This window comes from Manihot esculenta, chromosome 13 (genome assembly GCF_001659605.2).
Source record: "Manihot esculenta cultivar AM560-2 chromosome 13, M.esculenta_v8, whole genome shotgun sequence".
Taxonomy (NCBI): domain Eukaryota; kingdom Viridiplantae; phylum Streptophyta; class Magnoliopsida; order Malpighiales; family Euphorbiaceae; genus Manihot; species Manihot esculenta.
The window spans coordinates 8,503,475-8,524,909 of record NC_035173.2 but is presented as its reverse complement, the minus strand read 5'-3'; the positions used below and the strand labels follow the sequence as shown (position 1 = coordinate 8,524,909).

Below are 21,435 nucleotides of genomic sequence, written 5' to 3'. Positions count from 1 at the left end.
TTAGGTCGGTTCAAGTGGTAAGTTTTCTTCCTCTTACGGTTAAGCCTAGTAGTGTTACAGGGAAGGTTTTAAAAGCTAGTGTTCGAGTTGGACCATATCTGGGATTGATCAGGTACACAGAGTGCAGTTTAGGCTTGCTACGGGTCCCGGCGGCCTTAAGCCGATCTGAATCCTAGCGCCGAGCAGTTTGGGCCGTTACAGAGGGGCATCGGTTTCCGGGCTGTTACATATTTGATACTCGGATTGCTAAATATTAAGATAATTCAGCTTATTTTTTAAAAGAGTTGGGCTCCAACTTTTTTTTTTTTTAAAGTTCATTTACTAAATTTTAAAATTCATTTAATAAATGATAGTATTAGAGCCAGAGTTGAACATTTATTGAAATGTGCCAATATTATATATAATACTGATTCAAAAACAATTAACTACATTCATTGTAAATATATTTTGATAGATCAATGTTGTATATTCAAAAAAAGAAATTTGTTATAGAGCACAGTGAACCCAAGATTTTTTTTTTTTTTTCTGGTGCTATACTATAAAAGTTTATTAAATATATCAAAAAAATAATTGTAATATTTTTTTAATAAATTATTTTTTGGCTTATAACTGGAATAAAATATATTTTTCCCAAGTATTTATGTACATCCAAAGAAAGGGTTGGACATAGCTCCTGTTGCAGACTTAGATTTTAATCACTTGTTTAAACTCATGCGGCATTTGAACTCCAACAAGATACTCTGTGATTCTAGACGGTCTCGATAGTCGAAATTACATCAGCCAACGTTAGAATTTTAAGATAATATATATTTATCTCTTATAATAATCATAAGAGATAATAACAAAACATAAAAATTTATGAATAATTTATTTATTTTATTTAACTAGCAAAATTATAAAAATTACTTATTTTATTCAAGGGGTAAAATTATAAAATTCACATCGCATCTAAACAGGAATAATCTAAAAGGAAAGGAAATACTTTAAACCCATAATAGTTATATGGGCACAATTCTTCCTTTAAAGAGCCTTAAGAATAAAATAATTTGTGAAAGAAGGAGAAATCAATGTATTAAAAGGCATCCGAGACGGTGAATGATCTAAAAGAAAACATTTCAAGCAAAGGAAAAATAAATATATCACTATAATTGATTTAGTAATTTACTTATTATTAATTTATACTATTTTTTCCTACTAATTTATACTATTTTTTCCTAATAATACTTGAGGAAATTCCATAGTTGAAAACTTACAATTTTGGTCCTTGAAACTCTAGGACTTTAACACTCTCGTACTTAAATGGTCGATGTCTTCATCGACTAAACTTTTAGAGGTCTTCAATCTTTTACTTAGACACCTGATTCTCTTTTTGCATGTAAAAGACTTATCAGGATCTTCTTCATTTGTTTGCACCACAATTGCATGATTGAACACAAACCTTAAAAAATTAACTCTGGCTGGTATTTGTCTCGTCTCGTTGATTTCAACCACCGTGAGGTTTCACTCTTCTACCAATGTTATTGGAGGTTGCATCCATATGCTATCACGAGCTCATTTCCTTGTTGGTGTACTCCTATTGGTGTTTTCCTTGTCTTTGTTGACTGCTACTTCCGACGGATGATTATTCTATGAAATCTTCGTTGACGAATGGTTTGATGCTCCGACTTCGTTTACATGAGTAGGTGTATAAGGAAACTGGTCAAGAAGACCTGCATAGTTTCCTAACATCTCCTCAGCTTACACTTGTTCTTTACTTCTATTTCTCACCAAATCATATGGTTATCATATATACCTGCATAAGACTTACACAACACATAAGATAGCCAAGGCTATTAATCTGCGATAAACACAAAAAAAGTTTGTTAATAGTAAGATTATGCTAAAAGTAACCAATAACATATTAGTGAAAGGGACTTCTTTATTGGGACGCCATTAGCGTTGTAGCACTTCACTGCCTCCATTTCAGGTACACCCTTCGACATGCCTATTTGGTTGGTTTCTAAGGTGGCCTTTCTACTCAATCACATAGTTGAAACTGGACTTGATTCTAGCAAAAAGCATATTACTCCCTCCTTTCGCTTCTAAAAAAGCTACACACTATATAATTTCAAGATTAATTATTAACGACATTCAAAACAGTTAGATTTGAAAATAACGTACCAAGAAATTTCACACACTATACGAGATTGACTTGAGAGAGTCTCATCTCATACTCCGTCTCAAATTGAGATGTATTACTTAGGAGCTTCATCCCTAGTTGTCGTCTTAGAAATATGTTGTGGTGTCATCATCAAAATTTATCTCATCCATTTTTAACATTCAGCAACACCTGATAGAGCTATGCACAGTTCTTAAGGGTCCCGAATCGAACTGAAAAACTATATCGAATTGAAAAATCATACCAAACTGAACCGAAACATAAAAAAAATCAATGATGTAGAAATCAAACCGTACTAAATCAAATTTATTTAGTTAATTGGTTCTGGTTCTGATTTTGGTTCTTACTAGAACCGTACCGAAGAACCGATTTATATATATATTTTTAAATAATTTACTGTGATATTATAATTCTAATATATAGTTTCAATAATATATTTTATATACCATATAATTTCAATAAAATTACACACTTTCAATACTATTTAATTATTAAATACTTTTTGCCCCTTTATTTAGTCAATTTTAGTTAGTTGATTATAATTAGTTTTATTTTAAATAGATTACATAAATATAATATATATATTAATAGAATTATAATATTAAAATATAAATTATTAAAATAATTTTATATATATATATATATATATATAATTGTTATTATTATCTATCTATATATATAATAATATAAAATTATTATACCTTTTAATTATTAATCAATTATTAAATATTTATAATAATATAATTTAATTAATTAATTAAAATTCATCATATCTAAATAAATTATATATATACACACTATCTCAATATTAATAAAATTATTAAATTATTAAAATAATTATAGAATAATTAATAGCTATATATATATATCACTAATCAATTATTAAAGTTTTATAAGAGTATAATTCAATCAATTTAATACTTTTATTTTATTTTATTTTATTTAAATATATCATATTATACACTATACCATATTAATAAAATTTATATTAATAAAATATAAATTATTAAAATCAACTATATATATATATATATATACATCACATAGATATAATAAATCTCGTTTAGACGGATTTAATGGTAGTCTTTACATTATATATTAATAAAATATAATTTAATAAAATTAAGAATAAAATAAATTAAATTAATTGTGACTATTTAAAAAAATATTATTAAGCTAAACTGCATAATTTTAAATACTACATGGTTTTATTTAAAATTACATGATTTGCTACATAAAAATCAAGAAAACTAAATACATGTATAATATATTAGAGAAATAATAAAAATTCATTTAGTTGGGGTTTATTTCTTATGAAAACATTACAATAAAGTTTTTGAAAGTTTTATTTGAAATTTTTTTATTATTTTCTTCATCTTAAAATTTGAAAATTACAATAAGAAGACTATATTATGTTTGGTTATTTAGTATCTTGATATATTTTAAATGAAAATATTATATATAATATTATGAATATTTGATATTATTTTGAAATTGGAAACTGAGAGATATTATTTTGAAATTGGAATGTGAGACTTGTTAGTTTGATTTAAATAATATTAATATTATGTTAAAAATATTTAATTATTTCATTTAAATTTAAATTTTATTATAGGAACTAAAATTATACCGAAATTAGAATCGAAAAAAAAATCAATACTAAATCAAATCAAAATAAACAATACATCGAATTATTATGAAATTTGATTTTAGTTCCAAAAGATTCAAGAAATTAACTTTCGATTCCGAGACGGTTCCTGGTTCCGGTTTCTACAAGGAACTGTCTCGAAATCGAAACCGCACATCCCTAACACGTGATATGTCCCTTCACGTAAATCACCTGATATGGCCCTTCACGTGGATCACACCTTGTGCTTTGACTGCATCACTATTATGTCACTCGACTTACCATGTTGTTTCTCACTATTTTCAACAAAACTTGCAGTTAACACATCACTACTATTATGATAACGTTTATTATTTTTGTCTACTCCATCATTTAATGCTTTGGCCCAATTGTTTGGAATGACGGTCTATATGATATTGAAAGTTACACTTCTCTCGAACTTTTTAGTGTAATCACTTGCTCCACATTATGTTCTCCAAGTTTCAACCTTTTCTAGAAAGGTTTTAAGCTCCACCATGTCTTTTGAATTTGTTGTCACTACCACCACATTTCAAGCACCAACATAAGATTTGCTTCCTAGGTTCCAACATTTCCTACTTCATAGGCATCCATATTAAAATTGGCTAGCAGCTCTCACCATTGATTTCAGCCTGCCCTACTTCATTGACCTTCTCGTAGGAATTAGCTCACAATTCTTGCCATTGACATATGATCCTTTAGTTCACTTTCAGAGTAATACACAGTCTCCTTAGTGTTACATCTAATGTCACTGCACCATTTTTGCAAGAATATACAAGAGGTCTCTACCTCAGTTCATTCTCGGGAGGCCTATACCTTAATTTCATCTCGGGAGGTCTATACCTCAATTTCATCTTAGGAGGCCTCTAACTCAATTTCATTTTGGGTTTCTTGGATGACCTCAAACACTATTGGTTCATCCTCACCCTTTCTTTGTACCACGAGGTCATTATTCCCTATCCAAAGGTCACTGAAAGAATTGTGCAACACCCAATCATTACCCTTTCTCCAAAAGACCACTCAAATGGAGCTTACAAAACTGGGTCATCACCTCTATCCAAACAGTGCACCTAGTGGAGCATGCATAACCCTTGGTTGGTATAGCATAAGATAGTTGACCCAAACTCTCATGGGTTATCTCCTACGGGACGTTCATTACCGCATCATAAGATAGCTGACCCAAACTCTCATGTCAGCCTATCTCTGATGGGACGTTCATTACCAAAGCACAAAGCTTCTCAACCCTTTTCTTCAGGTTATTAGATTTTCTAACATATCTCATTGAATTCTTTTAGTTGTTCATAGATCGTAACTTTGCTCTGATACCAACTATCACGGACCTAAATTTTAAGCACTCATCTAAGCCCGTATGGCACTTGGTTTGAACACCTTCAAACCAAGTCAGCCTTAGGAGTCATCCCATAGTCTGTGATTCCAGACAATCTTGATAGCCAAGATTACATTAGCCAACCTCGGAGCTCTAAAGCAAACATACATCTGTAAACTTCACAACAATTATAAGAAATAAGAACTAAACATGAATTTATGAATAGACTATTTATTTTATTCAATGGGCAAAATCATAATTGTACATTCACATCAATACAAATGTTACAATAATTCTCACATTCGCATGTAGACAAGGAAAATGATTTACAAGGAGTAGAGGTACAGCTCGGCAACACTTCAAACCCACATGGCCAGCTAGACACAATTCTCACTGATAGTCAATTAGTCACTCCTAAAAAGTTTTAAGAACAAAATGGCTTATGGTAAAAAGATAAATTAATATATCTAAGATGACATTCCACCCTTTAAAATAAATAATTACAAGCGAATTATAAATAACTGACTTTGACTACTTTCGATAAATTTCATAATTAAAAAATTATAATTTTAATCCTTACAACTCTATAACCTTAACTCCCAGTCTCTCTCGTCAATATTATATATATATATATATATAATTGGAGTATAGTTACGCTAGAAATTTTTCTTCGAGGGGCTTAGTGCTACAAAAATTTATTTAATATATGACAAAATCAATAATTTTAATATTTTCGCATTATTTATCATAGTAAAATAATATAATTTATCTCTAATGCTTATAAATTAAATAAAATTATATATATATATATATATACACGCACCAAAAAGATTGAGTCTAGTTGGCATTAGAATTGAAGCTAGCGAAGTACTTTTTCTGAAAAAAAAAAATTAGATGTTGAGAAAATCAATACCGAAAAAAGTGTTTATTTTAGTGTTTTTATAATTAAATTATGTTAAAAATAATTTTAAATCAATTAATAATATTTTTTAACTAATATATTTAAAAGGTAATTTTATTAACCGTTTTAACTGTAATGTCAAATAAATTTTTAAAAGTGTTTCTTTTAAGCATTGAGCTTGTTATCTATTATTAAAAATATTATGAATTAATGATTAAATTGTATACAATATAATTTAAATTTAATTTATACATATACAAAAACAAAAGGATGTCAACCAAAATTCTCTTTTTTTTCTTTTTCTCAAAAAAAAAAAAAAACACTAAAAACCAAAATTGTGAATACAAGGGAAAAAGAAAAAGGGCTAGGAACTCATTCAGTTGAGGCAACTCGTGTGAAGCGCCACTAAGGAAGCATAGAAACCATCTGTGATATTGATCAAAGAATCATGCTTGCCTTTCTCTACAATAACTCCATTTTTAACAACTGCAATAACATCTGCATTTTTTATTGTTGATAATCTATGAGCTACAATAACTGTAGTTCTGTTCACCATTGCTCGATCTAAGGCATCTTGAACCAATTTCTCAGATTCAGCATCCAGGGCACTTGTGGCTTCATCTAATAGCAATATCTTTGGACTTTTCACTATGGCACGAGCAATGGCTACCCTTTGTTTCTGCCCCCCAGACAGTTGTATTCCTCGCTCGCCAACCACGGTGTCATACCCCTGCAGTTTTACATTGTCATAAACCCTCAGAAGTAAGCAACATCAATCTAAAGGAAAGCAATCCAATCATCTTTCAATTCTTATACGTGATAATATGCATACAGATCTATAATACACTAAAAAAAAAGGGAGATTTACATGGTTCAATCATTTATATACACAGATCAGACTAGATAAAAATTCCACTATAATTGAAAAAGAGTAAGATATAATCTTTTAAAACACTCAAATCCTAACTCAAATGTATTTTTCGAAAACTTTTTGCGATATTATTGCACCATAACATTATGTATGCAGACCATTTTCAAATTTATATTCTATTTGCCTGCTTGACTATATTAGACCAATCAGTGCTGATACATCATGTTCTAACCTGCTGTAAGCTACTAATGAACTTGTGCGCATTCGCCAACTCTGATGCAGCAAGAATTTCAGCTTCGGTTGCGTTTCCATCCTTTCCATATGCAATGTTGGCACGGATTGTATCGTTAAACAGGACTGGTTCTTGGCTGACAAGCCCCATTTGCTGCCTCAACCACTTGAGTTGGAGCTTTTGAATTTCAACTCCATCCAGAGTTATATGACCTGAATCAGGATCATAAAATCTTTGTAACAATGAGATGACAGTGGACTTCCCACTTCCACTTTCTCCAACAAGAGCCAGAGTCTGAAAGAAAAGATCCCTGTTAATGCAATTTACAATTTGATAGTTAATTAATTTAGGCAATGTGAACTTTTTGCAATACCTTGCCAGAATGTATAGCCAAATTGAGGTCTTGGAAGATTTGAATATCCGGCCTAGATGGGTACCTAAAGCTTACATGACGAAGTTCAACTTCTCCTTTCACATTCTCTAATGTCATTCCTGACTCATTGCTTGGATCTATCTTTGAATTTCGGTCTAAAATTGAAAATATGGAAGTAGCAGCATTCTTGGCCTTGGAAGAATCAGAAGCAAAGGAACTCGATTGAGAAATTACCAAAGCTGCCGTGGATAGAGCAAAGAAAACCTGCAAAGCAGGTGAAATCAGCATAATTAGATCATGAATAGCGTTTGAGAGCTTTAAACAACTTTTTTGAGAAACTTTAGAAGTAATATACCCACTTGGAAAACATCTGAGAACTTTGTTTTCTCATGCTTGACAAGTTGAGCTCCAGCATAGAAACTAGTTGCATAAACAGAATAAAGCAAGAAGACTGATACTCCAAATCCTATTCCACTGATAAGTCCTTGCCTTATTCCTGTCTTCACTGGGCCTTCACACTTCCTTTTGTACAGTTGCATCACCTTCTCTTCAGCACAGAAAGAGGCAACCGTACGTATATTCCCTACTGCATCATTTGCAACTTGGCTTGCTTCTTCATACATCATCTGCAACAATTTTTAAATTGATTTCCCTTTTTTTTTTTTGAAATTCATGAGTAAATGGAATACAAGATCACGAGATAAAAGGCATACCTTTGCATCTGCAGTGAAACCTTTCAAGAACTTCACTCCAACATATCCGTTGATTCCTAAGAGAGGAATTAATGCAAGAATAATTAAGGCCATTTGCCAACTTGCAGTGAAGGCAATGACAAGACCTGCTACTGCTGATGCAATATTTTGAACCATCTGGGCTAGTGTATCTCCAACAAGAGCACTCACTGTTGCTGCATCTGCTGAAAGCCTAGCACCAATTGCACCACTTGAGTTCTCAGGTTCATCAAACCATCCGATCTCCATATGAACCACCTTCTCAAAACACATCAATCTGATCCGTTGGATTAACTTGGACCCAGCCACAGCAAAGAAGTATAACTGTGTTGGAGAAGCTAAAAATGATATAAAGCCTATTAAGATAAACATTAATGCCCAGAAGTTGGAATCCTTCTTCAACTCTTCAGGTGGTTCATAAAATGCTTTAATCACTCTAGAAAATAGTACACCAAACATGGGAAATATTGCACCATTGATACTTGCAGCTATAGATCCAGCTATTAGGACTGGAATCTCAGGCTTGTTGAGATATGCCAAGCGGCGGATTGGGACCTCTGGAGTTTGCTTCTGTTGTGGAGAAACTTCTAGTTCTTCTTGGGAATTTTTAGAGGCATTAAGTCCTATAAGCATACTAGATGAGGCTGATGAAGAATGGCAATTGCTTTTTCCAACATCAGATGACCCTTTACTAATGGACCTTTGCAAGGAATTTCTTTGATTTGAGTGTCTACGGGATTCTGAGGAAATTTCTGATCTTTTATGCTCGTCTGCAGCATGTTCTGAATCTTTATTTACTTGTAACCGTATAAGCTGAGAGTATGCTCCATCAGGATCCTCAAGTAGTTCTGAATGTGAACCTAATGAATCAACAAAACAAATTATGAAGTCTTTGCCATCTCCTTGTTTCTTTCACATTAAAAATCAAAATCACACACCTCATGTGATTTATTTTAGCCAGCACAAACAATAAATGCTAGATTTAACCAAGAAATTGTATGAAATAAAGTGGAAGATTTCAGAACTAATTATGATGGCAATGAGACGTCACAAAAATTCCATACTTAATCAAGATAAAGTGCAGGGTAGCAAGAAAGCATACGTACTTGTTAAACAAGTTTTCCAATATAAAAAAGTACCTTCTATAGGAGCAGTTATAGATAGAAATAAAGAACTCATAGAAGGACTCGGCACATATTCAAAATGTTTTAGATTTTGAAACTCCCAACAATATTTGACAGTGATAACAGGAGAACTGGTTTAGCATCAAAAACTTCTCTACAGATTATAAGTATATTGAGGTATTGTCTAATTCTGGATAAGTATGCAATGCCCGTAAATCGGGAAAATACCTTTCTCAACCATTTTTCCGGAGTGGATTATGGCAATTATATCTGCATTTCTAACAGTACTCAGACGATGGGCAACAATAACAGTTGTTCGGTTGACCATAACCCTGTCTAATGCCTCCTGAACTGTCCTTTCAGATTCTGCATCAAGTGCACTGGTAGCTTCATCCAGAAGTAAAACTCGAGGATCTTTTAAGATTGCTCTTGCTATTGCAATTCTCTGCTTCTGTCCACCAGATAGCTGAGTTCCATGCTCACCAACCATGGTGTCCAGTCCCTGATGCAAATTCCCATGGTCCAAGAAAAATGATCAATTATAAACAACAAAGGCTAAAAACAGAAATTGATCAATAGGCAACTGGTAAGAACCTGTGGTAGTTTGTCTATGAATTTAGCAGCATTGGCAAGTTCAGCTGCAAGTCTTATCTCTTTGATGGTTGCTCCATCTTTTCCATATGCAATATTGTCCTTGATGCTGGATGTAAACAACACAGGTTCTTGGCTTACGAGTCCAATTTGCTTCCTAATCCACTTTAGCTGAAATTCTTTGAGGTTAATGCCATCTATGAGAACTTCACCAGCTTGTGGATCATAAAATCTCTCAATTAGCTGATCACTGTTGACTTCCCACTTCCACTTGGTCCAACCAAAGCTAAAGTTGTGCCACTTGCGATAGAAAGAGAGAATCCAGTAAATATTTACTCGTCTGGTCTAGATGGATAACTGAAATAGACATCCCTCAGCTCTATATCTCCATGGATATCATCCAATGTCTTTCCTTTTATGTCATAAGCATCAATCTCAGACTTCCTCTTGATAGTCTCAAACATCTTATAAGCTGCAGCTTGTCCAGCAGCAAATGCACTCATAGAGGGAGATGCCTGCCCTAGGGACCTGAAGCATGCATATGTAAATGCAAAATGTCAGTAAAAAAATGAATCATCAAAGAAATTAATGCATAGACACATTCATCTTCTGTAAATCTATCTTGGGTATTTGTGTTGTGGTTGTGTGTGTATGCTCACAAAGGAACTCACGTGGAACCAGTCATCACAGCAGTCATCACATTAAGCACCTCACCACCAGTGTATCCTTTTTCCAGTATCATCTTTCCTCCAAACCATATTGCCAAAGCATAACTACAGAATATGATTAACATAAATAGGCCAACACCTAATCCAGAAATGAAGCCCTCTCGAATACCTGACTTGTAAGCAGTAACAAGAAACTTCTTGTAATTACTTATAGCTCGCTTTTCACCAGTAAATGATGCAACCTGGATTAAAATTAAACAATGAGCACACTTTGATTAAAAATTATTTTCTATGGTTAAATGTCTAATTCTGGCTGTGGTAAACATACAGTTCTAATTGAGCCAATAGTCTCTTCAGCTACAGTTGCTGCTTTTGCATAAGCATTTTGCCCACGAGATGTCATCTTAGCTATCATGATAGACATGGCAGCACCAGCGACCACAAGCAGGGGAATAGAGGATAACATGACAAGTGTAAGAAGCCACCCCTTGAAAAATGCTATTACAAATCCCCCAATGAATGTTGATACATACTGAAGAAATTTCCCTACCTGCATGAAAGTAGAACTTACTGAATCAGAGGAATGCATAGTCAAGATATATCAATTTTTTTTCCTTATTTAGGTGTCTGTTAAACCATTGGTATAATACCTTCTCCCCCATTGCATCTTGTATACAAACAGTGTCACCAGACATTCTACCAATGACCTCCCCAGTATTTGTTTCCTTATCAAAGAAAGCAATATCTTGTCTCAGTATAGTTTTCAAATATAATCCTCTTATTCGTGCAGCCTGTCTCTCTCCTGTCATCATCCAGCATGCCACCTCTGACAAACAACAATAGGCTTCTTAATCTCATGCTTCATATATTAGATAACTTCGTACATGTGGTTACATTATTCAGTATATACTTACGGAGAAATGAGGCTGCAGCAGATCCGACTGCCAAGTAGACAAATCTTAGAGACACCTGAAGTTTTTCCAGGTAACAGATTAGGAACAACTTCCCTTTAAAATGATAAACAATTAAGAAGGAAATAGAAAGAACAAGTTCAACTCCTAAATTTCATCAGTAACCATGATAGGTTTATTTTCATCTTTTTAGCTGTGAGTAGTTGCTAAAATTTAGAACCAATTAATCCAATTATCCACTTTCTTGATTAGAGTGATGCATATTAATCTCAAACTCACAAGCTCTTTGTTTACATGAAAAAGAATTGTATCAATTTTATACTTACAGCTTATGCTGAACATGTTTTACCTTGGAGACTACATGCACCACATCTTTGTTATTATGGTTTTCACCAAAAGCATCAATCATATCACCGAGAAATATCGTCATCAGGGGCATACTTAACCCATTCCCAATGGCACCAATTGTTCCAATGATCATCAACATAATATCTGCAGAATCTGCAAATGAAAAGAGTCGGTGAAATGGAACTGAGTTAGTTCCCTCGTCTCCTTTGCTCTTCTCCGTCTCTTGCAGGTTCCCATTTACAATGGAGTCTTTCCCTTCTTCCTCATGGCTCTTTGATGTGCTAACCTCATTGATGCTGGAAACACTGTTTACACCATTCTCCACAGATATAATGCCCATCAGAAGATATTAATCTTTCTGAGTGTTTATTAATTCCTCGTAGAATGTATTGTACTTGTCTTGCACCTGTGGAGCACAATTGTATAGTGGTTGAAACCAGACACTTGTAGTGAAGGCCATAGGAGTATAACCAATGAGCAATTACAACCTATACAAATCATGGATTAAAAAAACTAATAAGGTGGTAACAGCAAATCCTAGCTACCAGTAACCAGAGATTCCAACTATCTTTTTCTTGAACTACAGTGAAGCAGTCATTAAGAAAGAACAAGGATAGAAGACAAATCTTAATTTGAATGCTCCATTGAATCAAGAACCATCACTTCTTATTCTAACATTAAGTAAAACAATAAATCAAATGAAAGCTAAAACTTCTTCTTCTTCTTTTTACATTCCAAGAAAACAGGATGCCACCCACCAAAATTACAATAAAAAAAAAGTATAAGCAAACAAAATTATTTGAAAGAAAGAACATAAATGAGCAAAACCCAGGTGATGGTTAAAGATAAAACTTACTTGGAAGACGAACTCTGATATTCATATTGCATTTTTTGAGCTGCTCATACACATACTAAATAGAGGCGGCTTTCCTTTAGTTTAATGCTTAGAGAGCACGTAATTAGAATTAGAATGGTCAGTATTGGTTGCCGATCAGTTACTTTCATGATGAACAAGGGCCAAAAACGATACCTGCAGGTTGGTCAAAAGTTTAATTACAAAAAGGCAAGTCTCGTAGACAAGTAAAACATCTCGAATAGAAAATTATGATTTCAAACCATTTGACGACCTTGATTCTGATTCTAATCCAATCATGGAGGTTGCCTAATCTCTCTTGGCGCTGTAGGAGGGTCAGAGAATAAGCGACCAGCCTCACCTCCATCCTTGCGGCCACCCACCATCCACCCTTCGACTTCGGTAACACAGCGAAATGGAGAGGTGAAGACAAGTCATGGATAGTTGACATGTGGATTTAAGTACAATTAACAATTAAGCCTTTGTCAAGACCAAATAAATTCAATTTATTTCTTTTAGTCCAATTAAATGGATGTATTTCCGCTTAAGTTTCGATTTAATATAATATTATTATAAAAAATAAAATATTATTTTTTATAATGAAATTATATTTTTATAATTTTAAAAATTATTCATTATTTTTATTTATTTTTCTAATTTTTAGGTTAATTAAAGTAATAAATTTTTAATATTTCAAATTAAAAAATATTTATTATGATTATATTATATTATATTATGATTTATTTAACTTGCTAAAAATTTATTTAGCACTTATAATATTTAAGTGAATTTATTTCCATTGAAGTATCTAATTACCTCTTCTTTTTATATTATTGGAATCATACAAGAAAAAGAATTCAAGTAAATTTTTATAAAATTATATATTATTTTATTTTATTTAAAAATAACAATTTTGTAAATTAAAAAAAATTTGTTTAAATAAGAATATTAATGTAAAGAAATTTAATTTAATTGATAAAAAAAGTTAAATTTATAGCTTAACTATTTAACAGTGGTTAAAAAATTAAGTTTTATTTTTCAATCTAAATTTGTCATTTATTAATAATAATTCATAATTAAATTTAAATTAAAAATTAAAAATTAATATATTTAACTCTCATTTTACAGTTTAATAATAAATTTGATTTTTTTTTGAAATAGAATAATAAATTTGATCTTGTAAATGAGTTAAATTTTAATAAAAAAATTTTATGTTAAACAAGGATATATAGATAAATAATCGTTTGATATACAATAAATAAATGGAATGTCGAAGTAATAGATATTTAATTATTGAAAATAAAAACAATATGGTAGTTTTTATTTCGGATACACTTTCATATTTATATAACATATAATTATTGAAATATTAATATTTGGAAAAATTAGAGCAGCATGGATAGATAAATCAGGAAAACAACATGAGATGTCAATATTAAAAAACAATGTACATTTATCGTGGCCATGCCTATCATACTAGTCGTCACAAGATCAAAGTTAAACATATCCAGCAGTAAATAATTACTTAAAAACCTAATAGGCAGTCAAGAATTCTCCTTTAGTTCGGTCACACACTTAAATTCAAAATAAAATTCGACAATCACAAATTCTTAACTATATAAGTGCAATATAACAGTAAATTACAGAAAATCTTTCCAACCTTTTATTTACTAAAAGAAATACAATACAAGGGATTTCTCTTGTAGATTATCTCATATTTATATGTGTATTTATATTTAAAGGAAACAAGCAATTGTTATAAAAAGTTATGGCTGACATCATCCAATCATCTAGGAGTGGAATCGCCCACTATTTGTCATGGAAGAAAACTGCTCCATGCTAGCATAACTTTCCTACATTTGTAAGCAAATCCTCTGCCTCCAGCAACTTTTAGCTACCTGTGGTAACTTCCACCCACATGATAGATTAGACTGACACTTAAGTCCAGCCCTTACAAGCCAACTAGCAATAGCCTAAGGTTTCCAACCAACTTACATCCAGCAGCACTCCAGACTGCCCAACACACGGCCTTGCCAATCAAGTGTGCCCATGCATACAACCAAGTTGCAGTGGAATCAAGGCCGAACTCCACTCTAACTTGTGCTTACCCAATTAAGGATATGACAAACTACCCCCCACCAAAAGGAGCCAACGTCCTTATTGGTAAGGCTTGCAAATATTTCTCTATTTGCTCTTCAAACTGCCACAAGGTAGTATACCTTTTCTAAGTAGCTTCAGCAATTAGCTTGTCTTTCCACTGAATAAGGAACTTCATCATTCTATTTTTCTTACTTTGCCCCAAGGTTCTATGATCTAAAATCTTTTCAATCTGATCATTGAATTATTTCCTCACAACTGGTGGAGCGCTTTTAGCTTGACTTCTTGAAGATTCTGCCACATCTTCATGAAACTTTTTGAGGAAACTCACATAAAAAGTTGGATGAACTTTCAACCTCTCGAGCAACTTCAGTTTATAGGTAATATTGCCCACTTCAACCACAACTTCAAAAGGGCCATTATATTTGTGAATCAATCCCTTATGCACTGTTTTACTGTTTATCTTATTCCAGATTTGTGGAGTCAACTTCAACAATACGTTATCACCAACATTGAACTCAGCATCCCTCATCTTCGTATCTACATACTTTTTCATTCTTCTTAAAGCTTTCCTCAAGCTGTCACTAGCTTGCTTTTGACAAATCTATATGCAGTAGGACACTTGCCCCTAGACCTTATTTAGCCACCTCCATGGGAGTATTGGGCTGTTGTCCCAAAACAAGATTAAAGGAACTCAATTCAGTGGAAGAAGACTTGTGCAAATTGCATTAAAATTATGTATTATCCAATAGCTCCAACCAATTTCTTTGGCTTATACTCACATAATGCCTAAGATACTCCTCAAGCAAGCAATTGATCCTCTCGGTTTGCCCATCAATTTGGAAATAATCGGCAATAGAGAACTTTAACTTTGTCCCCATCATGTTAAATAAAGCAGTCCAGAATTGACCAGTGAAACGTGTATCCCTATCACTTATAATGTCTCTTGGCAAGCTAAAATACTTCACAACATTCTTATAAAATAAGTTAGTAGCAACATCAGATGGACAAGCAGAAAGAGCAAGAATAAACACAATATACTTGGAGAATCATCTACCATGACCATAATAGAAGACATGTCACTTACCTTAGGAAACCCACCCATGAAGTCCATAGACAATGAATCCTAAGGTTTCTCTATAATGGACAACGGTTGTAGCAAACCTGCCTGCTTTTGGTGCTCACTATTGTCTTGTTGGCATACTAGACAAGTAAGAACATAAGCCACGACATCCTCCTCCATCTTTAACAAAAAAATAGTTCATTTCCAATAGAGCCATCATCCTGCTCACACCTAAATGCCCAGTCTAGTGAGGGTCATGTGTCTTCCAAGAATCTCCTTCCTTAGGCCACCAACAATAGGAACAAACAACCTACCACCAGAAGCCATCAAGAAATCATCCTTTAAATAATATCTTCTCATAATTCCATCTTTAATCTGCTGAACCAACTTCTTGTAACCAGTATCTTCTATGCTATGAGTACAAATTTTGTCCATCATATCAACCTAGACATGAGTGGTATTGTATAATGCAACAACCACTTCCTATTAAGAGCATTAGCAACTTGATTATGCATGTCTGACTTGTGCTCCCACATAAAATCATACTCAGCCAAGAACTCTTGCTATCGAGCCTGCTTGGGAGATAACTTTTTCTAGGTTCTGAAGAAAGTATTAGCAACATTATCAGTCTTAACAATAAATCTCAAACTCAACAAGTATATTCTCCACATATGGAGAAAATGAACAACAACAACCATCTCCTTCTCATGGGCAGAATACTTCTGTTTAGCTTCATTCAGCTTCCTGCTTTCAAATGCAGCGGGGTTTCCTTTCTAGACCAGCACCCCTCCTATAGCTTTCTAGCAAACTCACATTTTCCCATCTTCACATACAGTTTATACATCCGCAGTCTTTCCAATACTAACCCAAGATGCATTAAGTATTCATCAAGATTCTTGCTATAAATGATAATATCATCTAAATACACAACAACAAAATCATCAAGAAAGTCATGCGAGACATCATAAATGAGATCACAAAATATAGCAGGGGCATTTGTCAAACCAAAAGGCATGACCAAAAATTCATAGGCTCCATAATGAGTAACACAAGTAGTCTTTGCTTCATCTCCTTTAGCAATCCTCACTTGCCAATACCCAGCTCTTAGATCTGGTTTCGTAAACCAATAAACTCCATTCAATCTGTCCATCAGATCTTGAAAAAGAGGCACATGATAGTTGTTCTTTATCATCATCTTTTTCAAAGCATGATAATCTACACACGTCCTTAAGCTTCCATCCTGTTGCTTCTAGAACAAAACTGGTGCACCATAAGGAGCCTTCGAAGGTTGAATGTAACCTACTTTCAGCAATTCATTCAACTACTTCCTCAACTCAGCAAGTTCAAGAGGAGACATACGATATGGAGCACGTGCAGGACATTGAGAACCTGGCAACAACTCGATTTTATGATCAATTGCACGTCTAGGAGGTAACTCCTTTAGCAACTCAGGACTCATCATATCTGCAAATCGTTCCAACAATTGAGCAACTTGATCAGAAAATTCCATCATTCCATTTGGCTTGATCTCTAACAAGGCAGCAAGGAAAGTCTCATCACCCCCTCCTTAGCCCATTCTTAACTTGTGTAGCACTCAACATATTGTTTACCTTGCTAGAATCATTAGACTCATCCTTAAGAATAAGTTTTCCTTGGATAAAACAGGTTTGCAATTCATCCATAATGAACAACCCACTCAAATGAGGAACAATAGTAACTTTAGCCCGTAAAAAGAAATCATTACCCAAAATAAGATAAAAAACATCAAGAGGAACAACCAAGAAATTTACATATCCAACCCAATTTCCAGCAGCAACAACAATATTGACAACCATACTTATCACATCTCTAGATGCCAAATTCATTGCTTTAATCCGGTTGGAACTCTTGGTCACGTTCAAACACAAGGATTTGGCCGTTCTTTCAGCCAATAAATTATGTGAAACACCAATATCTACTATGCTAGCACTTCAGCACTATTCAATCTTATGTTCACATACAGCAACCCCTTCAAGGGACTCACTTCCGAAATAGCATTCACCACACACATCAAATTCATCATAGAAGAGCTTTTAGACTTGACAACCACAGGGGATTGATCATCATTTGCCCCAAGAGCAGTCAGCTTCTCCCTATTTGCGTAATCTTTTACATGATGGAATCCATTATATAAGAAACATCCTTAGTTTCCCTTGGAGAATGTGCTCCCCAAACTCTGACCATTAGCCTTCTCTTTCTCCCCGTCTTTCTTATAGTCACCATCCTTTTTCTCCAACCTTTTTCCCTTACCCTTACTTAGGCCAACATCTTTACTAAGTTTGAAATCAAATAAGGCATTAGCAGTAGAAAAGGCACTAGGCAAATCTTCCACATTTTGCCTTCTCAACTTCATTTGTGCCCAGGTTGGAGACTAGACAAAAAATTGAATAGCTTGTCCTCCTCAGACAGGTTCTCAATATCTAGCATCAAAGAACTGAATTCTTTGACATAACCTCATCGTACCCGATTGCCTCAACCTTTTCAAAAAATCCCTTGCAACCTAAGAGGCATTACAATGTAGGAACTGATCCTTCATTTCCTTTTTCAATCTCTTCTAAGAGTCAATCTTCAGCCTGCCAGCACTAAAATCATCGAACATACGAGTTCACCATCACAACTTGGCATCCCTTGATAGATATATGCTAGTGATACCACTTGCTGCAATTTAGGGATCTTAGCAGTAGCAAAATATTGTTCCATGTCACATAGAAAATTCTCAAGTTCCTTTGCACTTGGGGCATCATTGGATGCTTTTGGTTTCGACACCTTCATCTTCCCAGTAGAAACTGTCTCTGCAGGGGTCTCTGCAATAGTTTTCTTTCCAACATCAACTTCATTTCCAACATAGACACACTTGCTCCAATTCAGCGATTCTAGCAGCAGCAAAATACTGTTCCATGTCCCATATAAAATTCTCAAGTTCCTTTGCACTTCAGGCACCATTGAATGCTTTTGGTTTCGGCACCTTCATCTTCCCAGCAGAAACTGTCTCCGCAGGGGTCTATGCAACGGTCTACTTTACCAGCATCAAGTATGCTTCCAACATAGACATCCTTGCTCTCATCTCTACAGAGAACTAGTTGAGCATGGTTTCCGGATGTTGGATTGTCTTATAAAGGCCATCGATTCGATTAGAAACACTTTCCACACTATCAGCATCAATTGGTCCAATAATAGCTTCTAATCGTGCCACCCTCTCTTGAACAACTCCTATAGCTCCACCACTAGTCATAGTAGTCAATACAAGCGTCCAAAGCAATGGGGGCTCTAATACCAAATTACCACAGGGTCTAAGTTAAACACACGCAACGGCAAATAAACACTTAGAAACCTGCTAGGTAGCCAAGATATCCCACTTGGTTCAGCCACACACTCAACTTTAAAATGAGGTTCGACAGACATAAATTTTCAACTATACAAGTACAACACAATAACAAATTACAGGAAAACCTTCCCAACCTTTTATTCATCAAAAGGAAAACAATACAAGGGACTCCTCTAGGTTATCCCATATTTACATGTGTATATATGTTTAAAGGAAATAAGTAGCAGTTACAAAATGGGAGTTACAAGAAGTTATAGTTGGCATCTCTAGCCACCTAAGAGTACAATCGCCCACTATTTATCATAGGAGAAAACTGCTCCATACTAGCATAAATTCCCCATATTTGTAGGCAACTCCTCTGCCTCCAACAACCTGCAGCAACTTTCACCCACATGATGGGCTAGACTGACAACCAAGCCCAGCCCTTGCAAGGCAACTAGTAATAGCCCAAGGCTTCCAATCAGCTTGCACCCAGCAGCATTTCAGACTACCTAACATATAGCTTTGCTAATCAAGTGTGCCCATGCACACAATTCAGTTGTAGTGAAATCAAGACCTAACAACACCCCAACTTGCGCTCACCCAATCAAGGGTCTCACACTAGTCCATTGATAAAGTCTAATTGCCTATTGAAACCTCTCAATCACCTAAAAACTTCACCGACGGGGTGAAAATTGTCGCCAGAAGTAAAAAATTCAGAGATAAAAATACTGACACTTGAAGAATTAAATTAGAAAATGGTAGTCATAGCGAGAGACAATCTAGAAGTAATGAGCCACCAAGCAAAACAACAAAGGATTTAACCCGAAATAGTTAAAAAAATTAAAGCAAAATAAAAGATAACAGGTTCAACAAAAAAAATCATACTCAAGTTATCCATATAAAATAACTGTCGTAGCATATAATTTTTCTTTGGAAGGGAAATTCTATTGGCGTGGATGTGGATGTAGCTGTGGCCATAGGCAGGTTTTGGGCCAGACAGTTTGATTTCTTTTTCGGACTGAATTGAAACTAGTTTAATTTAAAAATGGTTCGAGATGGTTTTAGATTTTTAATGATTTCGATCCGATTTTAAAACGGTTCCAATTCTTGTTTTTCACAGTTTTCATTTCAATTTCAATTAAATTTAAATTATAAACTTTCAATTTGATTTCTATTTGAAAAAAAAATTAAAGTAAAAAATTTAAATAAAACGTAAAGAAATAAATACAAGTCTTAAATATTATTAAATATATATTTTATTGAATAAGTAAAACGTATCCATTTACTTTATATAAAAAATAAAATAATTTTACATTTAAATGTAAATTATATTTTGGAAGATTTACAATTTAGTCTTTGAGTATTGCCATTATTAACAAGTCAGTCCCTATATTTTTAGAAACATATTAAAACGTCCTTATCTTTTCTCTCCATCAACAAAATAGTCCTTCCGTCTATTTTTGCAGTTAAAAATATAGTAAAAGACTAAATTACCCCCCATTATTTTTCTCCTCCTCCTCCTCTTCCTCCTCCTCATTCCTTTTCTTCTTCATCAATTCTTCCTCCTTCTTCTGCTTCTTCTTCTGCTTCTGCTTCTCCTGCTTCTGCTTCTTCTTCTTCTTCTTCTCCTTCTTCTCCTCCTTCTTCTCCTCCTCCTTTTTCTTCTTCTTTTGCTTCTTTTTCTTCTTTCTCTTCTTTATCTTCTTTCTCTTCTTCTTCTTCTCCTTCTTCTCCTTCTTCTTCTTCTTCTTCTTTTTCTTCTTTTTTTTCTTCTTTTTCTTCTTTCTCTTCTTCTTCTTCTTCTTCTTCTTCTTCTTCTTCTTCTTCTCCTTCTTCTCCTTCTTCTTCTTCTTCTTCTTTTTCTTCTTTTTTTTCTTCTTTTTCTTCTTCTTCTTCTTCTTCTTCTTCTTCTTCTTCTTCTTCTTCTTCTTCTTCTTCTTCTTCTTTTTCTTCTTTTATTTCTTCTTTTCCTTCTTTCTCTTCTTCTTCTTCTCCTTCTTCTTCTTTTTCGTCTTTTTTGGAGGAGGAGGAGGAGGAAGAGGAGGAGGAGGAGAAGAAAAGAAAAGATAGGGACTATTTCGTTGACAAAAAGAAACGATAAGAACATTTTAATAGATGTGAGAAAAGATAGAGACTATTTTGTTGACAAACAGAAACGATAAGGACGTTTTAATAGATTTCTAAAAATATAGGGAG

At 33.7% G+C, this 21,435-nt stretch overlaps 1 protein-coding gene and 1 pseudogene across 1 annotated transcript; both read right to left on the bottom strand.

The window, feature by feature from the left end:
• Positions 1-6,382: 6,382 nt before the first annotated feature.
• Positions 6,383-13,170, bottom strand: LOC110630363 (annotated as a pseudogene).
• Positions 13,171-15,074: 1,904 nt separating this feature from the next.
• On the bottom strand, positions 15,075-15,944 carry LOC122721480. Its single transcript, XM_043949314.1, has 3 exons — positions 15,918-15,944; positions 15,613-15,804; positions 15,075-15,434 (listed from the first exon to the last, which is right to left on the bottom strand). The coding sequence occupies exons 1-3, from the start codon at positions 15,942-15,944 to the stop codon at positions 15,075-15,077; spliced, it is 579 nt and encodes a 192-aa protein (XP_043805249.1).
• Positions 15,945-21,435: the final 5,491 nt, after the last annotated feature.

What these genes read in the sequence shown, in the direction of transcription:
- LOC122721480 (XM_043949314.1), bottom strand. Translation starts at nt 15,944, where the DNA reads ATGGACTTCATGGGTGGGTTTCCTAAG. An exon ending in TCATGGGTGGGTTTCCTAAG is followed by an intron (nt 15,805 to 15,917) that starts GTAAGTGACATG and finishes TTATTTTATAAG; the next exon opens with AATGTTGTGAAGTATTTTAG. An exon ending in AGGAGTATCTTAGGCATTAT is followed by an intron (nt 15,435 to 15,612) that starts GTGAGTATAAGC and finishes TACTGCATATAG; the next exon opens with ATTTGTCAAAAGCAAGCTAG.